The sequence below is a fragment of the Neoarius graeffei genome, chromosome 18 (assembly GCF_027579695.1).
Source record: "Neoarius graeffei isolate fNeoGra1 chromosome 18, fNeoGra1.pri, whole genome shotgun sequence".
In the NCBI taxonomy this organism is placed as follows: Eukaryota; Metazoa; Chordata; class Actinopteri; order Siluriformes; family Ariidae; genus Neoarius; species Neoarius graeffei.
The window spans coordinates 55,487,298-55,504,989 of record NC_083586.1 but is presented as its reverse complement, the minus strand read 5'-3'; the positions used below and the strand labels follow the sequence as shown (position 1 = coordinate 55,504,989).

At 48.0% G+C, this 17,692-nt stretch overlaps 1 protein-coding gene across 2 annotated transcripts in view; it reads left to right on the top strand.

The window, feature by feature from the left end:
- Window positions 1-17,692, top strand: part of pibf1 (progesterone immunomodulatory binding factor 1) — a 152,926-nt gene that overhangs the window by 4,057 nt on the left and 131,177 nt on the right. For both annotated transcript variants that reach the window (XM_060899022.1, XM_060899023.1), the window contains exons 2-8: window positions 7,799-8,062; window positions 8,150-8,250; window positions 9,646-9,844; window positions 9,935-10,054; window positions 10,342-10,475; window positions 16,255-16,363; window positions 16,451-16,632. In XM_060899022.1, coding sequence (XP_060755005.1) covers window positions 7,811-8,062; window positions 8,150-8,250; window positions 9,646-9,844; window positions 9,935-10,054; window positions 10,342-10,475; window positions 16,255-16,363; window positions 16,451-16,632 — 1,097 coding nt within the window. In that variant the 5' untranslated portion in view covers window positions 7,799-7,810. The remainder of the gene's footprint in view (window positions 1-7,798; window positions 8,063-8,149; window positions 8,251-9,645; window positions 9,845-9,934; window positions 10,055-10,341; window positions 10,476-16,254; window positions 16,364-16,450; window positions 16,633-17,692) is intronic.

Below are 17,692 nucleotides of genomic sequence, written 5' to 3'. Positions count from 1 at the left end.
TCGCTCTGTCCCTCTCGCTGTCTGTCTGTCTCTTTCGCTCTGTCCCTCTCGCTGTCTGTCTGTCTCTTTCGCTCTGTCCCTCTCGCTGTCTGTCTGTCTCTTTCGCTCTGTCCCTCTCGCTGTCTGTCTGTCTCTTTCGCTCTGTCCCTCTCGCTGTCTGTCTGTCTCTTTCGCTCTGTCCCTCTCGCTGTCTGTCTGTCTCTTTCGCTCTGTCCCTCTCGCTGTCTGTCTGTCTCTTTCGCTCTGTCCCTCTCGCTGTCTGTCTGTCTCTTTCGCTCTGTCCCTCTCGCTGTCTGTCTGTCTCTTTCGCTCTGTCCCTCTCGCTGTCTGTCTGTCTCTTTCGCTCTGTCCCTCTCGCTGTCTGTCTGTCTCTTTCGCTCTGTCCCTCTCGCTGTCTGTCTGTCTCTTTCGCTCTGTCCCTCTCGCTGTCTGTCTGTCTCTTTCGCTCTGTCCCTCTCTCTGTCTGTCTGTCTCTTTCGCTCTGTCCCTCTCGCTGTCTGTCTGTCTCTTTCGCTCTGTCCCTCTCGCTGTCTGTCTGTCTCTTTCGCTCTGTCCCTCTCGCTGTCTGTCTGTCTCTTTCGCTCTGTCCCTCTCGCTGTCTGTCTGTCTCTTTCGCTCTGTCCCTCTCGCTGTCTGTCTGTCTCTTTCGCTCTGTCCCTCTCGCTGTCTGTCTGTCTCTTTCGCTCTGTCCCTCTCGCTGTCTGTCTGTCTCTTTCGCTCTGTCCCTCTCGCTGTCTGTCTGTCTCTTTCGCTCTGTCCCTCTCGCTGTCTGTCTGTCTCTTTCGCTCTGTCCCTCTCGCTGTCTGTCTGTCTCTTTCGCTCTGTCCCTCTCTCTCTGTCTGTCTGTCTCTTTCGCTCTGTCCCTCTCTCTGTCTGTCTGTCTCTTTCGCTCTGTCCCTCTCTCTGTCTGTCTGTCTCTTTCGCTCTGTCCCTCTCTCTCTGTCTGTCTGTCTCTTTCGCTCTGTCCCTCTCGCTGTCTGTCTGTCTCTTTCGCTCTGTCCCTCTCGCTGTCTGTCTGTCTCTTTCGCTCTGTCCCTCTCGCTGTCTGTCTGTCTCTTTCACTCTGTCCCTCTGTCTGTCTGTCTGTCTCTTTCGCTCTGTCCCTCTCTCTGTCTATCTGTCTCTTTCGCTCTGTCCCTCTCGCTGTCTGTCTGTCTCTTTCGCTCTGTCTGTCTGTCTGTCTGTCTGTCTGTCTGTCTGTCTCTTTCGCTCTGTCCCTCTCTCTCTGTCTGTCTGTCTCTTTCGCTCTGTCCCTCTCTCTCTGTCTGTCTGTCTCTTTCGCTCTGTCCCTCTCTCTCTGTCTGTCTGTCTCTTTCGCTCTGTCCCTCTCTCTCTGTCTGTCTGTCTCTTTCGCTCTGTCCCTCTCTCTCTGTCTGTCTGTCTCTTTCGCTCTGTCCCTCTCTCTGTCTGTCTGTCTGTCTCTTTCGCTCTGTCCCTCTCTCTGTCTGTCTGTCTGTCTGTCTCTTTCGCTCTGTCCCTCTCTCTCTCTGTCTGTCTGTCTGTCTCTTTCGCTCTGTCCCTCTCTCTCTCTGTCTGTCTGTCTGTCTCTTTCGCTCTGTCCCTCTCTCTGTCTGTCTGTCTGTCTCTTTCGCTCTGTCCCTCTCTCTGTCTGTCTGTCTGTCTCTTTCGCTCTGTCCCTCTCTCTCTGTCTGTCTGTCTCTTTCGCTCTGTCCCTCTCTCTCTGTCTGTCTGTCTCTTTCGCTCTGTCCCTCTCTCTCTGTCTGTCTGTCTCTTTCGCTCTGTCCCTCTCTCTCTGTCTGTCTCTCTTTCGCTCTGTCCCTCTCTCTCTGTCTGTCTGTCTCTTTCGCTCTGTCCCTCTCTCTCTGTCTGTCTGTCTCTTTCGCTCTGTCCCTCTCTCTCTGTCTGTCTGTCTCTTTCGCTCTGTCCCTCTCTCTCTGTCTGTCTGTCTCTTTCGCTCTGTCCCTCTCTCTCTCTGTCTGTCTGTCTCTTTCGCTCTGTCCCTCTCTCTCTCTGTCTGTCTGTCTCTTTCGCTCTGTCCCTCTCTCTCTCTGTCTGTCTGTCTCTTTCGCTCTGTCCCTCTCTCTCTCTTTCGCTCTGTCCCTCTCGCTGTCTGTCTGTCTCTTTCGCTCTGTCCCTCTCGCTGTCTGTCTGTCTCTTTCGCTCTGTCCCTCTCGCTGTCTGTCTGTCTCTTTCGCTCTGTCCCTCTCGCTGTCTGTCTGTCTCTTTCGCTCTGTCCCTCTCTCTCTGTCTGTCTGTCTCTTTCGCTCTGTCCCTCTCTCTCTCTGTCTGTCTGTCTCTTTCGCTCTGTCCCTCTCTCTCTCTGTCTGTCTGTCTGTCTCTTTCGCTCTGTCCCTCTCTCTCTCTGTCTGTCTGTCTGTCTCTTTCGCTCTGTCCCTCTCTCTCTCTGTCTGTCTGTCTGTCTCTTTCGCTCTGTCCCTCTCTCTCTCTGTCTGTCTGTCTCTTTCGCTCTGTCCCTCTCTCTGTCTGTCTGTCTCTTTCGCTCTGTCCCTCTCTCTCTGTCTGTCTGTCTCTTTCGCTCTGTCCCTCTCTCTGTCTGTCTGTCTGTCTCTTTCGCTCTGTCCCTCTCTCTCTCTGTCTGTCTGTCTGTCTGTCTGTCTCTTTCGCTCTGTCCCTCTCTCTGTCTGTCTGTCTGTCTCTTTCGCTCTGTCCCTCTCTCTGTCTGTCTGTCTCTTTCGCTCTGTCCCTCTCGCTGTCTGTCTGTCTCTTTCGCTCTGTCCCTCTGTCTGTCTGTCTGTCTCTTTCGCTCTGTCCCTCTGTCTGTCTGTCTGTCTGTCTCTTTCGCTCTGTCCCTCTCGCTGTCTGTCTGTCTCTTTCGCTCTGTCCCTCTCGCTGTCTGTCTGTCTCTTTCGCTCTGTCCCTCTCTCTCTGTCTGTCTGTCTCTTTCGCTCTGTCCCTCTCTCTCTGTCTGTCTCTCTTTCGCTCTGTCCCTCTCTCTCTGTCTGTCTGTCTCTTTCGCTCTGTCCCTCTCTCTCTGTCTGTCTGTCTCTTTCGCTCTGTCCCTCTCTCTCTGTCTGTCTGTCTCTTTCGCTCTGTCCCTCTCTCTCTGTCTGTCTGTCTCTTTCGCTCTGTCCCTCTCTCTCTCTGTCTGTCTGTCTCTTTCGCTCTGTCCCTCTCTCTCTCTGTCTGTCTGTCTCTTTCGCTCTGTCCCTCTCTGTCTGTCTGTCTCTTTCGCTCTGTCCCTCTCTGTCTGTCTGTCTCTTTCGCTCTGTCCCTCTCTGTCTGTCTGTCTCTTTCGCTCTGTCCCTCTCTGTCTGTCTGTCTCTTTCGCTCTGTCCCTCTCTGTCTGTCTGTCTCTTTCGCTCTGTCCCTCTCTGTCTGTCTGTCTCTTTCGCTCTGTCCCTCTCTGTCTGTCTGTCTCTTTCGCTCTGTCCCTCTCTGTCTGTCTGTCTGTCTCTTTCGCTCTGTCCCTCTCTCTGTCTGTCTGTCTCTTTCGCTCTGTCCCTCTCTCTGTCTGTCTGTCTGTCTGTCTCTTTCGCTCTGTCCCTCTCTCTGTCTGTCTGTCTCTTTCGCTCTGTCCCTCTCGCTGTCTGTCTGTCTCTTTCGCTCTGTCCCTCTGTCTGTCTGTCTGTCTCTTTCGCTCTGTCCCTCTGTCTGTCTGTCTGTCTGTCTCTTTCGCTCTGTCCCTCTGTCTGTCTGTCTGTCTGTCTCTTTCGCTCTGTCCCTCTCTCTGTCTGTCTGTCTCTTTCGCTCTGTCCCTCAGTCTGTCTGTCTGTCTGTCTCTTTCGCTCTGTCCCTCTGTCTGTCTGTCTGTCTGTCTCTTTCGCTCTGTCCCTCTGTCTGTCTGTCTGTCTGTCTCTTTCGCTCTGTCCCTCTCTCTGTCTGTCTGTCTCTTTCGCTCTGTCCCTCTCTCTGTCTGTCTGTCTCTTTCGCTCTGTCCCTCTTGCTGTCTGTCTGTCTCTTTCGCTCTGTCCCTCTGTCTGTCTGTCTGTCTCTTTCGCTCTGTCCCTCTGTCTGTCTGTCTCTTTCGCTCTGTCTCTCTGTCTGTCTGTCTGTCTGTCTGTCTCTTTCGCTCTGTCCGTCTGTCTGTCTGTCTGTCTGTCTCTTTCGCTCTGTCCCTCTCTCTGTCTGTCTGTCTCTTTCGCTCTGTCCCTCTCTCTGTCTGTCTGTCTCTTTCGCTCTGTCCCTCTCTCTGTCTGTCTCTTTCGCTCTGTCCCTCTCTCTGTCTGTCTGTCTCTTTCGCTCTGTCCCTCTCGCTGTCTGTCTGTCTCTTTCGCTCTGTCTGTCTGTCTGTCTGTCTCTTTCGCTCTGTCCCTCTCTCTGTCTGTCTGTCTGTCTCTTTCGCTCTGTCCCTCTCTCTGTCTGTCTGTCTCTTTCGCTCTGTCCCTCTCGCTGTCTGTCTGTCTCTTTCCCTCTGTCCCTCTGTCTGTCTGTCTGTCTGTCTGTCTCTTTCGCTCTGTCCCTCTCTCTGTCTGTCTGTCTCTTTCGCTCTGTCTGTCTGTCTGTCTGTCTCTTTCGCTCTGTCCCTCTGTCTGTCTGTCTGTCTCTTTCACTCTGTCCCTCTCTCTGTCTGTCTGTCTCTTTCGCTCTGTCCCTCTCTCTGTCTGTCTGTCTCTTTCGCTCTGTCCCTCTCTCTGTCTGTCTGTCTCTTTCGCTCTGTCCCTCTCTCTGTCTGTCTGTCTCTTTCGCTCTGTCCCTCTCTCTATCTGTCTGTCTCTTTCGCTCTGTCCCTCTCTCTGTCTGTCTGTCTCTTTCGCTCTGTCCCTCTCTCTGTCTGTCTGTCTCTTTCGCTCTGTCCCTCTCTCTGTCTGTCTGTCTCTTTCGCTCTGTCCCTCTGTCCCTCTGTCTGTCTGTCTGTCTGTCTGTCTGTCTCTTTCGCTCTGTCCCTCTCTCTGTCTGTCTGTCTCTTTCGCTCTGTCCCTCTCGCTGTCTGTCTGTCTGTCTCTTTCGCTCTGTCCCTCTCTCTGTCTGTCTGTCTCTTTCGCTCTGTCCCTCTCGCTGTCTGTCTGTCTCTTTCGCTCTGTCCCTCTGTCTGTCTGTCTGTCTCTTTCGCTCTGTCCCTCTGTCTGTCTGTCTGTCTGTCTCTTTCGATCTGTCCCTCTGTCTGTCTGTCTGTCTGTCTCTTTCGCTCTGTCCCTCTCTCTGTCTGTCTGTCTCTTTCGCTCTGTCCCTCTCTCTGTCTGTCTGTCTCTTTCGCTCTGTCCCTCTCTCTGTCTGTCTGTCTCTTTCGCTCTGTCCCTCAGTCTGTCTGTCTGTCTGTCTCTTTCGCTCTGTCCCTCTGTCTGTCTGTCTGTCTGTCTCTTTCGCTCTGTCCCTCTCTCTGTCTGTCTGTCTCTTTCGCTCTGTCCCTCTCTCTGTCTGTCTGTCTCTTTCACTCTGTCCCTCTCGCTGTCTGTCTGTCTCTTTCGCTCTGTCCCTCTGTCTGTCTGTCTGTCTGTCTCTTTCGCTCTGTCCCTCTGTCTGTCTGTCTCTTTCGCTCTGTCCCTCTGTCTGTCTGTCTGTCTGTCTGTCTCTTTCGCTCTGTCCGTCTGTCTGTCTGTCTGTCTCTTTCGCTCTGTCCCTCTCTCTGTCTGTCTGTCTCTTTCGCTCTGTCCCTCTCTCTGTCTGTCTCTTTCGCTCTGTCCCTCTCTCTGTCTGTCTGTCTCTTTCGCTCTGTCCCTCTCGCTGTCTGTCTGTCTCTTTCGCTCTGTCTGTCTGTCTGTCTGTCTGTCTCTTTCGCTCTGTCCCTCTCTCTGTCTGTCTGTCTGTCTCTTTCGCTCTGTCCCTCTCTCTGTCTGTCTGTCTGTCTCTTTCGCTCTGTCCCTCTCGCTGTCTGTCTGTCTCTTTCCCTCTGTCCCTCTGTCTGTCTGTCTGTCTGTCTGTCTGTCTCTTTCGCTCTGTCCCTCTCTCTGTCTGTCTGTCTCTTTCGCTCTGTCCCTCTGTCTGTCTGTCTGTCTGTCTCTTTCGCTCTGTCCCTCTGTCTGTCTGTCTCTTTCGCTCTGTCCCTCTCTCTGTCTGTCTGTCTCTTTCGCTCTGTCCCTCTCTCTGTCTGTCTGTCTCTTTCGCTCTGTCCCTCTCTCTGTCTGTCTGTCTCTTTCGCTCTGTCCCTCTCTCTGTCTGTCTGTCTCTTTCGCTCTGTCCCTCTCTCTGTCTGTCTGTCTCTTTCGCTCTGTCCCTCTCTCTGTCTGTCTGTCTCTTTCGCTCTGTCCCTCTCTCTGTCTGTCTGTCTCTTTCGCTCTGTCCCTCTCTCTGTCTGTCTGTCTCTTTCGCTCTGTCCCTCTCTCTGTCTGTCTGTCTCTTTCGCTCTGTCCCTCTCTCTGTCTGTCTGTCTCTTTCGCTCTGTCCCTCTCTCTGTCTGTCTGTCTCTTTCGCTCTGTCCCTCTCTCTGTCTGTCTGTCTCTTTCGCTCTGTCCCTCTCTCTGTCTGTCTGTCTCTTTCGCTCTGTCCCTCTGTCTGTCTGTCTGTCTGTCTCTTTCGCTCTGTCCCTCTCTCTGTCTGTCTGTCTCTTTCGCTCTGTCCCTCTCGCTGTCTGTCTGTCTCTTTCACTCTGTCCCTCTCGCTGTCTGTCTGTCTCTTTCGCTCTGTCCCTCTCTCTCTGTCTGTCTGTCTGTCTGTCTCTTTCGCTCTGTCTCTCTCTGTCTGTCTGTCTGTCTGTCTCTTTCGCTCTGTCCCTCTCTGTCTGTCTGTCTCTTTCGCTCTGTCCCTCTGTCTGTCTGTCTGTCTGTCTGTCTGTCTGTCTGTCTCTTTCGCTCTGTCCCTCTGTCTGTCTGTCTGTCTCTTTCGCTCTGTCCCTCTGTCTGTCTGTCTGTCTGTCTCTTTCGCTCTGTCCCTCTCGCTGTCTGTCTGTCTCTTTCGCTCTGTCCCTCTCTCTCTGTCTGTCTGTCTCTTTCGCTCTGTCCCTCTCTCTCTGTCTGTCTGTCTCTTTCGCTCTGTCCCTCTCTCTCTGTCTGTCTGTCTCTTTCGCTCTGTCCCTCTCTCTCTGTCTGTCTGTCTCTTTCGCTCTGTCTGTCTGTCTCTTTCGCTCTGTCCCTCTCTCTCTGTCTGTCTGTCTCTTTCGCTCTGTCCCTCTCTCTCTGTCTGTCTGTCTGTCTGTCTCTTTCGCTCTGTCCCTCTCTCTCTGTCTGTCTGTCTGTCTCTTTCGCTCTGTCCCTCTCTCTCTGTCTGTCTGTCTGTCTGTCTCTTTCGCTCTGTCCCTCTCTCTCTGTCTGTCTGTCTCTTTCGCTCTGTCCCTCTCTCTCTGTCTGTCTGTCTCTTTCGCTCTGTCCCTCTCTCTGTCTGTCTGTCTCTTTCGCTCTGTCCCTCTCTCTGTCTGTCTGTCTCTTTCGCTCTGTCCCTCTCTCTCTGTCTGTCTGTCTCTTTCGCTCTGTCCCTCTCTCTCTGTCTGTCTGTCTCTTTCGCTCTGTCCCTCTCTCTGTCTGTCTGTCTCTTTCGCTCTGTCCCTCTCTCTGTCTGTCTGTCTCTTTCGCTCTGTCCCTCTCTCTGTCTGTCTGTCTCTTTCGCTCTGTCCCTCTCTCTGTCTGTCTGTCTCTTTCGCTCTGTCCCTCTCTCTGTCTGTCTGTCTCTTTCGCTCTGTCCCTCTCTCTGTCTGTCTGTCTCTTTCGCTCTGTCCCTCTCTCTGTCTGTCTGTCTCTTTCGCTCTGTCCCTCTCTCTGTCTGTCTGTCTCTTTCGCTCTGTCCCTCTCTCTGTCTGTCTGTCTCTTTCGCTCTGTCTGTCTGTCTCTTTCGCTCTGTCTGTCTGTCTCTTTCGCTCTGTCTGTCTGTCTCTTTCGCTCTGTCCGTCTCTCTGTCCCTCTCTCTGTCTGTCTGTCTCTCTCTCTCTGTATGTGTGTGTATGTTGGTTTGACTGTTTTCCCTACAAATCACACTCCTTTATTCATTTACATTTCCCCTGGTGTTTAAGGTGGGCTGGAACATGGCCCCTAAAAAGCAGAAGGACGGTCAGCGAGTGAATATCTCCAGCTCACTGGAGTCGGAGGAGATCAGTCTGGAGACCACGGTGCCCACGGAGGACATCTCGTCCTCAGATGAGAAAAGCAGCACTCACAAGGTCACCAAGCAGGTGCTGGAGAGGAAGGAGCTTCTGCACAACATCCAGCTCCTGAAAATCGAGGTGTCGCAGAAAAACCTCATCATCGACAACCTCAAAATGGAACACCTAACCAAAGTGAGGAATCACAAGGATGCAGTGATGTTACTTTTCTTCAGGTGAGGTTGGATTGATTGTGTGTGTGTGTGTGTGTGTGTGATGTAGATGGAGGAGCTGGAGGAACAGCTGAATGACACGCTGCATCAGAAGCAGATCCTCACCCTTCGCCTGGACAGCCAGCTCAAAATGCAGCAGGATGAGAACAGGTTAGTGGTCAGTATGGACAGGAGGAAGGACACAGATGGATGGACAGGAGGACAGAGACAGATAGATGGACACAGATGGACAGGAGGATGGACGCAGGGATGCAGAGGGACACGGATGGACGGACGCAGGGATGCAGAGGGACACGGATGGACGGACAGGAGGACATCCTCCTGTCAGTCCGTGTCCGTCTTCCTGTCCGTCCCCTTGTGTCCTTCTGTATCCGTCCTCCTGTCTGTCCATCTGTGTCCAGACAAGGACTGACAGGAGGATGGGGACAGACAGACAGGCAGAAGAAGACAGACGGACACTAATCATCTCTTAAAAATGTGTTCTCTTTAATCCAGACCCCCACCTCAGGTGCCTAGATAGTCCGCTCCCCTACTGAGAGCAGCGACACCTCGGTTTCATTCTTATGATTCCTAAACACCTAAAAGAACATGCAGAAGAACACTGAAGCCTTTATTATAACCAGGGCTTTGAACCAGAATTTTTTTCCTATTGGTTCGTTCCGAACAGAAACGGAATTTTAACATTTCCGGTTTTGGGTTCCACCATTAAATAGGCGTTCCCGAACCGGTTAGAACAAAAAAATTTCGTTCCCGGAACGGTTAATTACGTTCCCTGTCAGCTGTTTAACAAATGGCTATAAAATTATGTCTCTGTCTCATCCAGCTTAAGCCAAATGTAGGCTAATTCTATTACAACCTTCATTAAATAAGACAAGAAATAATTCAAAACAATTATTATTTCAAATGTTGGCGATTTGGATTCTCAGTATGTCTTCCCATCTACACAAACAGAAAAAGTGCCAAAAATGAAAGATAATTCGTTTAGTGTGTTACCAAAGGCTAGTCAGGCCCTATGCATTGATAGGCTAACAGAGGTTAACGTCATTTAATGTTCGCGAGCCTCTCATTAACGTGGACAAATATATTGATATCGTGTTTGAAACTGACGTTTTCGAATAACGATAGACTGCAATATTTACCTCTTATTTAAGATGTGGAGACGTGATAGTAGTCCACCCTCCCGCTCTCTCCATTCAGTCAGCGAACGTCACACAGGAAGTGAACCCCAGCGGGTCATAGAAACTTGCGCAGGAGAAGAATGACTTTTTTTATTTGTAGGCTACGGAAACTTTGAGGAACGAAATAAAAACCGGTATTAACCGGTTACCATTATTTTTAATAAGCGTTTCTGTTCCGGAACATAAAAAATAAAAGTCTCTGGTTTCGTTTCTGTTCCATGTGAAATAGAAAAAGTTCCCGGTTTTCGTTTTCGTTCCTTGAACTTGTTCAAAGCCCTGATTATAACCTGTCCATCGTTACACCCCTGTGGTGCGACAGTCAGCACTGACACTAACACTGACGTGGAGTTTGTTGTGTTGGTCACAGGAAGCAGCAGGCTCTGATGAAACAGGAGATGGACACCATCTTGGTGCGGCAGAAGCAGCTGGAGGACACCAACAGGCAGCTGTGCGAGCGGGCCAGCGACATCCGGCGCAGCCTGAGAGACGTCGAGCTGAGCGAGGAAAAGTATCTGGAACTGAGAGCTCTTCCTGAAGACAAGCTCTCCATCCCTGAATATGTAGCGGTGAGCACGCTGGGTCACCCACAGACATGCCGCTCATAAGTGTGTGTGTGTAAATGATTACAGCTTGAATCACTTCCACTGTGGATCCAGGTGCGCTTCTACGAGGTGGTTACACCATTAAGAGCTCTGGCGACCGAGCTGCAGGTGAAGAACAACCACCTGGTGGACGACCTGGACAGCCATCGCAAGCAAATCAAATCCCTCATGGAGGTACAGAAGACCTTCTCGCCATTTTCCTTTCACTTTTCAGACTTGAGAGAATGTTTGTTTGTTGAATCTGCATTACCGATCGTAAGAAATTGAATCTAGAGAGCAATCGAGGAAGCTGGTAGCACAGAGATTATGAGAAAATGGCAGATCTGTGGACTTGATCTTAATACAGAGTGAGTCAGCAGTAGGAGGAGCTACTGAGAACAGTGTAAGATTTAGTCGTTTGGTATTGATCATCACTCTGGGCTTTAAACTGATTGATTTTTTTTTTTTCCCTTATAATCCAGAGTTATGAGGATGAGAGAAGAGCGCGCTCGGAGCTGGAGATCCGCTGCCAAAGGCTGGTGCTGGAGCTGGCCGACACCAAGCAGCTCATCCAGGAAGGAGACTACAAACATCAGAACTATGACACAGTGAAGCGGTGAGGGCGTGGACCGGCGCGTTTGCGTGCACTGATTACACACGTCTGAGCTGTTGCCATGGCGTCACGTCCGTCTTCTATAATTCCGTTAAATCAGTTCTCCGCAGATTTCCGTTCCCATTGTTGTTTGAAAGAACTCACTACTCCGTACAAAACTTGGTTGTTTTTTGTCAAATTTTTTGCTAACGAGTTACTAATTAGGCCAATTTCCCAGGCCTCTCGCTAGAATTTTATCTCCTCTCTGATTTCATCCAGCGATCGATGTTTTGGGTCGATCTTCACGCAGGGAACAGAACGTAGTCATTTTGTTTGTTGATTTTCCTGTTGCAAACAATTTGTTTACAGCTTTGTTTATTTCCAGTCAAATCGTGTCTCCTCCCTCCTTCAGTTCTCGATGGATCTCAGTTCTGATTGTTTTATTTGAAATTACTCGACCTTCTGCACAACATTTGGTTGTCTCTCGTCTTCTTCCGCTTTATCCGGGACCGGGTCGCGGAGGCAGCAGTCTAAGCATGGAAGCCCAAACTTCCCTTTCCCCAGACACCTCGGCCAGCTCCTCGGGAAGAACACCGAGGCGTTCCCAGGCCAGCCGAGAGACATAGTCCCTCCAGCATGTCCTGGGTCTTTCCCGGGGGGACATGCCTGGAACACCTCCCCAGGGAGGCGTCCAGGAGGCATCCGAAAAAGATGCCCGAGCCACCTCAGCTGATTCCTCTCGATGTGGAGGAGCAGCGGCTCTACTCCGAGCTCCTCCCGAGTGACTGTGCTTCTCACCCTATCTCCTAAGGGAGCACCCAGCCACCCTGCGAAGGAAACTCATTTCGGCCGCTTGTATCCGCGACAACATTTGGTTGTTGCCTTGTCAATTTTTTGCGAACGAATTCGTAATCAGGTCAACTTATGCCATACCTGTCAACTTTGAGGTTTGAAAAAAAGGGATATTTCCCAGATTTTTAACTCAAAATAAGGGAAAATTTCGGAAAGTCATACCCTTCACCAAAAGTGGGTGTGTAGTTGAATGGGGGGCAATTTTCTATCTAGTACTTGTGATTTCCTGTACTCTGGTGCATGTTGGTGATAGCCAAGACCCAAACTCAATATGCTTATGGTTTATAGAGTGCATTTGTGAATAAACTATACATTTATTTTTATTTGCTTTCAGTGGTACCAGTTATTTCCCAAATTAAGGGCTAAAATATGTATCTTATGTTAAAATAAGAAAGGTCATTATATAACCAGTCAATAAATTCAATTCCATTGCAATTTATTATGGTTTTACAACCCCGATTCCAAAAAAGTTGGGACAAAGTACAAATTGTGAATAAAAACGGAATGCAATGATGTGGAAGTTTCAAAATTCCATATTTTATTCAGAATAGAACATAGATGACATATCAAATGTTTAAACTGAGAAAATGTATCATTTAAAGAGAAAAACTGGGTGATTTTAAATTTCATGAAAACAACACATCTCAAAGTTGGGACAAGGCCATGTTTCCCACTGTGAGACATCCCCTTTTCTCTTTACAACAGTCTGTAAACGTCTGGGGACTGAGGAGACAAGTTGCTCAAGTTTAGGGATAGGAATGTTCACCCATTCTTGTCTAATGCAGGATTCTAGCTGCTCAACTGTCTTAGGTCTTTTTTGTCGTATCTTCCGTTTTATGATGCGCCAAATGTTTTCTATGGGTGAAAGATCTGGACTGCAGGCTGGCCAGTTCAGTACCCGGACCCTTCTTCTACGCAGCCATGATGCTGTAATTGATGCAGTATGTGGTTTGGCATTGTCATGTTGGAAAATGCAAGGTCTTCCCTGAAAGAGACGTCGTCTGGATGGGACCATATGTTGCTCTAGAACCTGGATATACCTTTCAGCATTGATGGTGTCTTTCCAGATGTGTAAGCTGCCCATGCCACACGCACTAATGCAACCCCATACCATCAGAGATGCAGGCTTCTGAACTGAGCGCTGATAACAACTCGGGTTGTCCTTCTCCTCTTTAGTCCGAATGACATGGCGTCCCTGATTTCCATAAAGAACTTCAAATTTTGATTCGTCTGACCACAGAACAGTTTTCCACTTTGCCACAGTCCATTTTAAATGAGCCTTGGCCCAGAGAAGACGTCTGCGCTTCTGGATCATGTTTAGATACGGCTTCTTCTTTGAACTATAGAGCTTTAGCTGGCAACGGTGGATGGCACGGTGAATTGTGTTCACAGATAATGTTCTCTGGAAATATTCCTGAGCCCATTTTGTGATTTCCAATACAGCAGTATGCCTGTATGTGATGCAGTGCCGTCTAAGGGCCCGAAGATCACGGGCACCCAGTATGGTTTTCCGGCCTTGACCCTTACGCACAGAGATTCTTCCAGATTCTCTGAATCTTTTGATGATATTATGCACTGTAGATGATATGTTCAAACTCTTTGCAATTTTACTCTGTCGAACTCCTTTCTGATATTGCTCCACTATTTGTCGGCGCAGAATTAGGGGGGTTGGTGATCCTCTTCCCATCTTTACTTCTGAGAGCCGCTGCCACTCCAAGATGCTCTTTGAGTTGGAATTTGGTCCTCCAGCTGTTCCTTTTTTGTACCTTTAACTTTTCCAGCCTCTTATTGCCCCTGTCCCAACTTTTTTGAGATGTGTTGCTGTCATGAAATTTCAAATGAGCCAATATTTGGCATGAAATTTCAAAATGTCTCACTTTCGACATTTGATATGTTGTCTATGTTCTATTGTGAATACAATATCAGTTTTTGAGATTTGTAAATTATTGCATTCCGTTTTTATTTACAATTTGTACTTTGTCCCAACTTTTTTGGAATCGGGGTTGTAATTATTTTTGTCACGTACGTCAAGACGGATTAATGCTGTAGACATTTTGCAAAAAAGGTAAAAATAACATTCATAGATTTCTTTATTTTTTCATAACTTTGTAGCTAAAAAAGCAGCAGCAGGTTTAAACACAGAGCGCTGGGAAAACGGCACTTTGCGCGTGCAGAAAAACCCAAATTACCCTGTATCGCGACGGAAAAAGCCCAAATACCGTACAGGGTGTAGCACAAATTATCATCGAAAGGCCTGACAGATTACTTAATACAACTTAATACATTTCTTCTGACTAGAATTGGATCTCCTCTCTCATTTATCATGCGAATTCAGTTCTGGTGCACGTTTTGGGTCGATCTTCTTCCCTCGAGGAACAAAATTCAGTCCTTTGTTGATGAACAGTTTGTCATGGAGGTTGGTCCTGTCTCATTTCAGTTCTGTTTGATGTTTTGGTCGTCATGGGTGTTTTGATGGCAGGACAGATTTTGTTCTGACTTTATTTTGGCGATTATTTGGATCTTTGGATTGCTATCTTTTTGAGATTGATGTACACTGTTCAGACACCTGACCATCACACTTTTATATGCGGTTCTTCTCCAAACTTCTTCTACAAAGCTGAACGCACTCAATTATATAGAATGTTTTTTTTTTTGGATGCTATAGAATTAAAATTTCCCTTCAGCGGAACCAAGAGGCCCAAATCTGTTAGTCTGGCTAACGCGACTTCAAAGCTCTCCGAGCTATTGGTCTGGCCAAGATATTCAGCCCAACCATTTCCCAGAGCCCGTGGTTGACCCGCCTCCCTGAAATGCCTCAGTTTGCTACTGGTCGAAGCCAGAAAAGGCTGTGACGAAGCTTAAACCAATCACATCACTCTTTCCTCTGACGTATGTGACGCGACGATAGGATTCTCGCTGAGCCCCATTGATTTGGCTACCAGTGGGGCTAACTGGTAGATTAAACTCTTACCGAAGCCGGTCGGGAGCAAGGCGAAAACGTCCTTCCTTTCAATAAATACCTCCAGGGCTGCTCTTTGCTCCGTTTTCAATGAGAACTTCCTGTTGAATGCTTTCAATACAGCATGATTCTGTAAACAATCTATGGCTTCCGGTCGCAGTTCTACTACGTCACTGCCTTGAACACGCCTCTACCCAGGGCCGTTGGAGATGCTCAAAGTTGATTGGCTCTCGATTTTTCCGGAGCTTGGAAGAGCTGTAGATAGCTTGCCTGGCCAGACTAAGCTCGCAACAGGCCCTCATGTTGCGTCACGCTTAGGATGGGCGGGCCCAGGCTACAAATCTGTCTTCATGGAGCACAAAGCAAGCTCCATGAAGATGTCGTGCGTTTAAAGTTGGAGTGGAAGAACTCGAGGGTCCTGAACTCGAGTGTCCCGGACAGAACCCTGTCCCTGATCTCACGAACACTACGTTCAGACTGCAACCTGAAACGACCCATATCCGATTTGTTGTGAAATCCGATTTTTTTGTTAGGCCGTTCACATTACCAATTATATGAGACTTGTATGCGATCTCCAATATGAACGGAAAACGACCCAAAAGTGTCCCGCATGCGCAAATTGACACGTAATAAGCACATCTACATAATACGTAAACAAAAAAAAGCGCACTCTTCATGTTTAATGATTTCTTTTTTGTTTGTTTAATTATCTGGTTAGTGTTGAAGTGTGAGGTCTCGTGTGTGTTTTTGTTTCTGAACTGAAATGAAAACGTGTAGCCTGGTAACGAGGGTTGACTCCTAAATGTCGCTCTAATTTCTATATAAGTGCACTACATGTTACTAGGAAGTAATGGATTTTTAAACTCTATATAGTGCACTCGAGCTTCAGTAGGCAGTCATTTGGGATACGGCCGCTGTATTACCAAACTCTTAATTCAGGCTTAATAATTTGCACATATTTATTTTGTCATATTAATAAACTTTTTCTACATTTTTATAAATATTTATTTAGATTGTTTATAGCCAGCTGAATTCTGCAACTTCTCTCAGCGCTGGCTCAAGGTGCAGAAACACCAGTGCAGTTTGCGATGGAGATGAGGCGAGACCTGGCGATGTGGTTTTTGTGGTGGCGGCGGAACTCACACAATAATCTGATTAATGTGGGCAGCAGACTAATGAGACCGAAGGTGTCAAATTACTGGAAATTTCCAGAACAATCTTATAATCTTGTAATACAGGATGGTTTAAGTTATAAATCAGTTATAGAAACTGTTTTATTTAATCAGGCTAACAGATCAACATCCAGGTCCCTACCAAATCCACCATTAGCTTGATCAATTCTATAAAAGTCTATTTAATTTCTGAAAACTGTACAAATGTTGTTGTTTTCCACCAAAGAGCCGGGATTAGCCAACGCAGAATAGTGGCGTTTGTCTCTTGTTGATGACGTGTAGGTGGCATGAATGCGACCTGTCCGGTCAGACTGCAGTCGCATGTGAAAATAACGGATATGCATCGGAATTAGGACCACATATCCAAGCGGCCTGGGTCGCATGTGAAAAAATCGGATCTGTGTCGTTCAGATTGTCAATAACAAATCGGATACAGGTCACATATGGGCAAAAAAATCGGATATGGATCGTTTCAGGGTGCAGTCTGAACGTAGTCTAATGCTCTTGTAGCTAAATGAACACATCCCCAGAGCCACGCCCCAAAATCTAGTGCCTTCACAGAAGAGCGGCGCTTATAATAATTATGATAATAATAACAGGAAAGAGGGAATAAATCTGGAATGGGATGTTCAACATGGACATACAGGTGCGATGGTCAGGTGTATTTGCAAATCGAACAAAGGCTTTTTTTTAATTTTTATAAATCTTCTTAATGGACATCGAGGAAATATTGCGCCTTGCTTACATGACATCTGATTTTTATTATTGTGCACGTGAATGCACCAAATCCAAAAATAATTGATAAATTCGATTCTCTCAGAGAGCGAGACAGCTACGAGTCGGAGGTCCGAGAGCTGAGGAAGAAGCAGGAGATAATGGACCTGACGCAAACCTCACTGACCAAGGAGAGGAACGATCTCAGTAAAGAGGTAATATTAATATACATACCGAACACCGCAGCTCCCGAGAACCTCATATCTCTATTTGATCCCATTCTGTGTTTTTACACCATCCAGGCGGCCACACTGCAGCAGTCCGTGACTCTGCTCCAGAAGGATAAGGACTACCTGAACAGGCAGAACATGGAGCTGAACATACGCTGTGCCCATGAGGAGGAGCGTCTGGAGAGGCTGCAGGTTCAGCTGGAGGACTGCAAGAAGGCCAGGGAGGAGGTTTACGACAAATACGTGGCTTCTAGGTCCGTGCATAACGATTACGTTTATGATTTTAATCTCGTTCTGTGACGTTAGATAACTTAGGCTGCTATCGCTCAGCCTTATCAGTATCGGATGCAGAGTTCTGCTTAATTCTTCATGTAAATTGTTTCTTTACATCTGTAAGTAGAATATATCATTATATCAATTTAACACTAGACTTGGCAGTAAGAAGTCGTGCTACCTTCTGAAAACCGGAACTAATTAGGCAAAATTTCGCACCGGTTTTCCTGGTGCTAAAATCAGGAATTCAATTCAAGAAGCCTTCAAATCTAAGTCGTCCCGTTCTTCTTTCAAGAGACTCTTAACCGAGTCTCTTCTGGATAGCTGCATTTAAAGGAACAGTCCACCGTACTTCCATAATGAAATATGCTCTTATCTGAATTGAGACGAGCTGCTCCGTACCTCTCCGAGCTTTGCGCGACCTCCCAGTCAGTCAGACGCGCTGTCACTCCTGTTAGCAATGTAGCTAGGCTCAGCATGGCCAATGGTATTTTTTGGGGCTGTAGTTAGATGCGACCAAACTCTTCCGCGTTTTTCCTGTTTACATAGGTTTATATGACCAGTGACATGAAACAAGTTCAGTTACACAAATTGAAACGTAGCGATTTTCTATGCTATGGAAAGTCCGCACTATAATGACAGGCGTACTAACACCTTCTGTGCGCTTCGGCAGCACATTGATATCTGAGCTCCGTATCAATGCGCTGCCGAAGCGCGCAGAAGGTGTTAGTACGCCTGTCATTATAGTGCGCACTTTCCATAGCATAGAAAATCGCTACGTTTCAATTTGTGTAACTGAACTTGTTTCATGTCACTGGTCATATAAACCTATGTAAACAGGAAAAACGCGGAAGAGTTTGGTCGCATCTAACTACAGCCCCAAAAAATACCATTGGCCATGCTGAGCCTAGCTACATTGCTAACAGGAGTGACAGCGCGTCTGACTGCGTCTGACTGACTGGGAGGTCGCGCAAAGCTCGGATAGGTACGGAGCAGCTCGTCTCAATTCAGATAAGAGCATATTTCATTATGGAAATACGG